The sequence below is a fragment of the Mercenaria mercenaria genome, chromosome 4 (assembly GCF_021730395.1).
Source record: "Mercenaria mercenaria strain notata chromosome 4, MADL_Memer_1, whole genome shotgun sequence".
Taxonomy (NCBI): Eukaryota; Metazoa; Mollusca; class Bivalvia; order Venerida; family Veneridae; genus Mercenaria; species Mercenaria mercenaria.
Genome location: NC_069364.1, coordinates 60,339,645 through 60,345,063, shown reverse-complemented (window position 1 = coordinate 60,345,063; position 5,419 = coordinate 60,339,645). Strand labels below are relative to the sequence as shown.

The following is a 5,419-nucleotide window of genomic DNA, read 5'->3' as shown; positions in this document are numbered from 1 at the left end:
AGAATGGCTCTGAAAATGGGTGTAAAGAGTTGAATCAAAGTTAAAAATGTAAAGGGGTCTTATCTATCGTTGGCAGTCACCTGAAATGAATGCGACGGAGCTGCTCATTTCCATTTGAACCCACGACATGTGCCGTATTTATCTTCCAAGACCAATACCGCTGGAAACTGACAGTAAATTATAAAAGTAACACACTAGCCACTGAACACTGTCCGACACCTGCCCGGTCATTTCCCGCGACCAGGGAATCAAAACTGGATCGCTAGCATTGTAGTCCATATGGTGGCTGATTTCTGCCATCTCGTTCTGGCGTGTTGGCGCGTTTGCAGAGCGCCAAGACGCCAACACGCCAGGACGACAATTATACGCGCCAAGACGACACAATCCATATTTGTCGTTTTGGCGCGTTCATTTGTCGTCTTGGCGTGTTGGCGTCTTGGCGCCCCCGCCCCCGCCAACGCGCCAACACGCCAAGACGACAAATGAACGCGCCAAAACGACAAATATGTATTTTGTCGTCTTGGCGCGTTCATTTGTCGTCTTGGCGTGTTGGCGTCTTTGCGCCCCCGCCAACGCGCCAACACGCCAAAACGACAAATATGGATTTTGTCGTCTTGGCGCATATTATTGTCGTCCTGGCGTGTTGGCGTCTTGGCGCCCTGCAAACGCCAACGCGCCAACACGCCAACACGACAAATGAACGCGCCAAAACGACAAATATGGATTTTGTCGTCTTGGCGCGTATAATTGTCGTCCTGGCGTGTTGGCGTCTTGGCGCCCTGCAAACGCGCTAAGACGCCAGAACGCCAGGACGACAACTTCCCAATTTAGCGTGTTGGCGCCCCCGCCAGAACGACAAATGCCTTGTTTGTCGTCTTGGCGCATATAATTGTCGTCCTGGCGTCCTGGCGTTCTGGCGCCCTGCAAACGCGCCAACACGCCAGAACGAGATGGCAGAAATCAGCCACCATAAGTCCAAGCTGCTAATCACTTCGCTATTGACCCCCAAGGTTACCTCTAACACTTTAGTCTATTTTCTCATGAACAGAAACAGCAAAAAGGAATTTCCTTGCAAATTTTATTCATGATATGCTTTATTAGATGGCACAGAAAATTAAAAGATGAAGTTGTTAGAACTGACATCTTGTTACAGACCCAAAAAGAAATGTTTTGATAAACAAAGCAATTATGTTATAAGATAGGCGTATACACAGAAACATATCAAATTATGACGTCATGAAAATGAAGGTCTGAGTTTCGACTTCCACTCCGTTTCTCTCGAAAACGATTTTTATTTGATTCCTCAGAAAATATATTCACATGAATAACGATTTGCATTTTAAATGTGCACTATATAAGTATGGGGAAACGCGCTCATACATCCGTTTGGACAAATGCTATAAATATATTTGATTTTCTCATATAGAAAAGCTTGCTCCTTACTCCACCTTCCCCCAACATCCGATCCTTTTATCTACCCCTCACCACCCCATCCCCATTTTACTGTATTTTGCATATATTTATAATGTACTTGTTGTTGGATTTTTGAAGCAACCCGTTTACAGTATTTTTTCCGAAACAGCTTCTTTTTGTTGTGAGCCTACTTTGCGATGCATGACTCTATGGCTGTGTTTTGGGTGCTATGTGCTCCCGTGAAATCTACCCTTACCTTTTATCTTGTTATCTTATTATGACGTAACGTCAAAAGTTGCGACCCATGCTAAAATTCTTTGAAGTGATATAAATAAATGTAAAGTTTTTAATGACTATTCATCCTACTTTCTTGAAAAAAGTATCAAAATATACAGCAATAACTAGACTGTAGTAAAGTATTAAAAAAGTTACCGTTTAATCACAGTTATATGAAAAAACAACACCAATTGCGTGAAAAAACTGACGAAAAAGTGTATGTAATTTGTAACAATATATTAAAACAAACAGTATTTTTAAGTGACTGAAATTGCGGCAAATTTTGCATGCTTTGTCAATGAACGTGATAACGTTTGTGAAAATAATTTTGACGGTTGTGAATACGTTAAAAAACAAGATGGATGTGATTTCCGCGGCCGTTGAGTTATGTAATTTTCACTTAAAATAATACAAAATTAAGACATGTTGAGCTATAAAATGCTGAGAAAAATTAATTATCTGATAAAATCTAACTATTTTCAGATTATTTTACTTCGCTGTTTTCACAGTATCTGTATAAGCAACGCTAAGCTTAACATTAGCCTTAGCCTTTTCTTTGTTTGTAGTTACAGGAATACAAGTTCTTAAAATTGTCACGTTTTCAATTATTAAACATATAAAAAAATTAACCATGTTTTGTAAACTGCGATAACAAAAAAAAAAAACTGTTTTCCTTTTTGTATTTTAACAAGTTTGATCAATTTCGCTTACTTTTCTCTGTAAATGAAAGTCTAATTTTGAAAATGCTTTCAAAGATGATATTTAATTTACAGATGAGTTCTTAAAATTGTCACACTTTAAAAAAATCTAACGTCAAAAGAAAATAACGTCAATATGCGTTTTATTGTCTTTTTTTTATTCAATAACGGCAAAATTCAATGAATATACCTACAATGATAGATAGGTCTGATATGTATATTACAGATTTTTTACCGCGGTCTTTACTATCTGAAAACAAAAACTCTGTCATACAAGATGATTATGAAAAAAAAAAATAAACGCGCACTAATTCAAGTTTAATAATGTGTGTTGTTAAAGAAATTGATTGCAAACACTCTATTTCGTTACCGTTTATTTACACGAAACCATTCTTGACATTGTGGGTGAAATCTCACAGTTATAAAGAAACACAAACTTACGAGACAGAAAACTGTTCTTTAACATTCAGATGTTATAAAAGGTATTCTGTACTGTTAAAATGTTTTTATTACATTTAAATGTATGCTTTAATATAAATATGCATTGTTTTTTTATAATATAACATAAAACAAAAATATGCCTGAAATGAAATAATAGCATTTAGACGTCCCGTTTTTATCATGTGTAAACTACTGATTTTGACGTCGTTTTTATGTTACACTAATGGGTTGCAATTTTTGACTTTACGTCTATGAGATTAGTTGGAGTTTTTTCTATTTGTGACTATAGTTCGTGTCCGTTTTCCTCTTTTTGTTTGCTGTTTTTGACTCTAGAAATAAATTTCTGAACTGGCCTGACAAATGTACTGTGTAAACATGCACGAAATCTAGGATTGAGAAAGGCATAGATGTAGAAATTTGCATTGAAAGAAAATAGAAGCAATATCTCATAAGACATACGAACTGCTCTGTTTGCTTCGAGGCCTGTACGTTCAACACCTTTTGCATTTACTGTTTCCAGAGCAATGTTATATAGTATATAAAGTCCATATGGCAACTCTGCAATCAGAAATATAATAGCAATAAGAGTTACAATGACTGACATGCGTCGATGTTCACTAATTCGCCTGGACATTAGTGAAGCACGACTACCTTTTGCCCTAAGATTTCTTTCTCGTATTTGCAAGTGCCTAATGAATAGAACTGTGAAGATCAAAAGCATAACACATGGTATAATATGACCAATTAACACATTGAACCACATGTAAATGCAATATCCTGTGCAACTGCTTGTGTCTTCATATAGAGTAGCACAAAGTCCGTATTCTGTACTTAGGCGAATAATAATGTTATATAAATGAAGAACTGGGGATAATGCGCAAATCAGCCCAAAGGACACAATTATTTTCCTTACACTAAAAATATGCTTCGATTTGAATGGGAAAGCTACACACACATATCTCTGAATTCCAAGATATAATGTCAAAAATATTGAAACAGTGTGGAAAGAAGGAGACAAGAAATGTTTTGAAATAAGAAATCCATGGCAAAGGTTTTTATCCATCCCAATACCAGTTATTGGTTCCTCCACTTCCCCAATGTCATAGTTGAAGATATTTGTTTCAAAGTAACTATCAATTGTTTGGTTCTCGTAATCAAAATATTCATAATCATTATAAGATGTGTCGTATTGTTCGTATCTCCAGTATATCAGGTTGTATGTAGGCAGCGAAACTAAACCAGTCATTGAATCAGAAACAGAAATCGCGGCAAGCAGCGAGTTCGTTGTGTTTCGCATTTTGCGACGAAGCAAAATAGATACAACCATGATGTTCATAAGACATGTGATTATGACTAATATATTCCAGACACACAAATAAACCGTGCTTTCAAATACATATTTTGGATACAGTAACTCGTCTCCATAGTCATACTCATAAAAGGTGTAATTATAGTAGTAAAGGTGTCCATTTGTAGAAATATCAACTGGTAATGTGGATTTTACGTGTATCGTATCCGCAGGTACATTGGTGGACATGGTTTTTGTAATCAACGTTCCGCTGGTGTCTCTGGTTACGTTTTCCATTTTATACCTTTCAGCACAGTACGTTTGAGTTTATGAAATATATGTTGAAATGAAAGTTTTCAGTCAAGTATGTGAAATAAGACTGACAGTCTTCCAAACAGCTCTTATTCTTTGAAAAGGCACGACTGCTATGTGACACCAAACACGCTAATCTTGAAGAAATTGTGTCCGCACTGGAAAAGAAGAAATCGTGCTTCTTACGTGATTTTGATATGCTATAGTTACTATCATTTAGAGTGTTATTATTAACAATAACATACATTGCAGGACATTGCTATTTGAGGCGATACGATGTTGATTCGAAGCAAACTTTTAAATAACGATTCGCGAGAATATGACAAAACAAATAAATGTTATGAAACGTGTTTAGTTTCAAACATGTATTACAATTTTACAAATAGAAGTAAAACCAAATTTATCATTAATCAACAATAGTTTTCGATAAAAATAGAGAGAAATTATTTCATACCTTCAAATTTATCAAAACAATTCGTATGCACGAACAGATCCTTTTGGCGCAGCAGTGAAAAGAACAACTATAATTTTCAATTTAGATGCAACTTCCGCTACGTAAATGTTAAGTGTTTTCTCGGTAATCCATGATCAAAAAGGATGCATGCACTTTCAAATTTTTATCAGTTTAAAAGAGGTAATTGTGTTTTCCTTCCGTATATTTGTAGTAGCCGGATAACTGTACGAAAGAGCTTAATGGATATCATAATTATATATATCCTTGAAAATCGACAATATCAATAACTAACTAATATTTCAGCTAACATGGTAATTTCGTTGTACATTTTTAATACGAAAACATTAAAATCAGATGTCGTAAAATATTCGTATAATAATTGTAAAATATTCGAATAATAATTGCAGTACTTTATTGTTCAGATCTGCTTGTATTATTTATTAAAACAGTTTGAAATACGAAATGTATTGAAGAAAGACGTGTAAGATATTTTACAGAAATATAAGTTTGTTGTAATGATTATCAAGGGGCAAAATA

General features: G+C 35.4%; 1 protein-coding gene across 1 annotated transcript; it reads right to left on the bottom strand.

The window, feature by feature from the left end:
* Window positions 1-1,064: 1,064 nt before the first annotated feature.
* LOC123551879 (sex peptide receptor-like) lies at window positions 1,065-5,031 on the bottom strand. Its single transcript, XM_045341140.2, has 2 exons — window positions 4,883-5,031; window positions 1,065-4,586 (listed from the first exon to the last, which is right to left on the bottom strand). The coding sequence occupies exon 2, from the start codon at window positions 4,411-4,413 to the stop codon at window positions 3,112-3,114; it is 1,302 nt and encodes a 433-aa protein (XP_045197075.2). The 5' UTR covers window positions 4,414-4,586; window positions 4,883-5,031; the 3' UTR covers window positions 1,065-3,111.
* Between the last annotated feature and the right edge of the window lie 388 nt (window positions 5,032-5,419).

Coding starts and splice junctions, on each gene's coding strand:
- LOC123551879 (XM_045341140.2), bottom strand. CDS start 4,413: ATGGAAAACGTAACCAGAGACACCAGCGGAACGTTGATTACAAAAACC.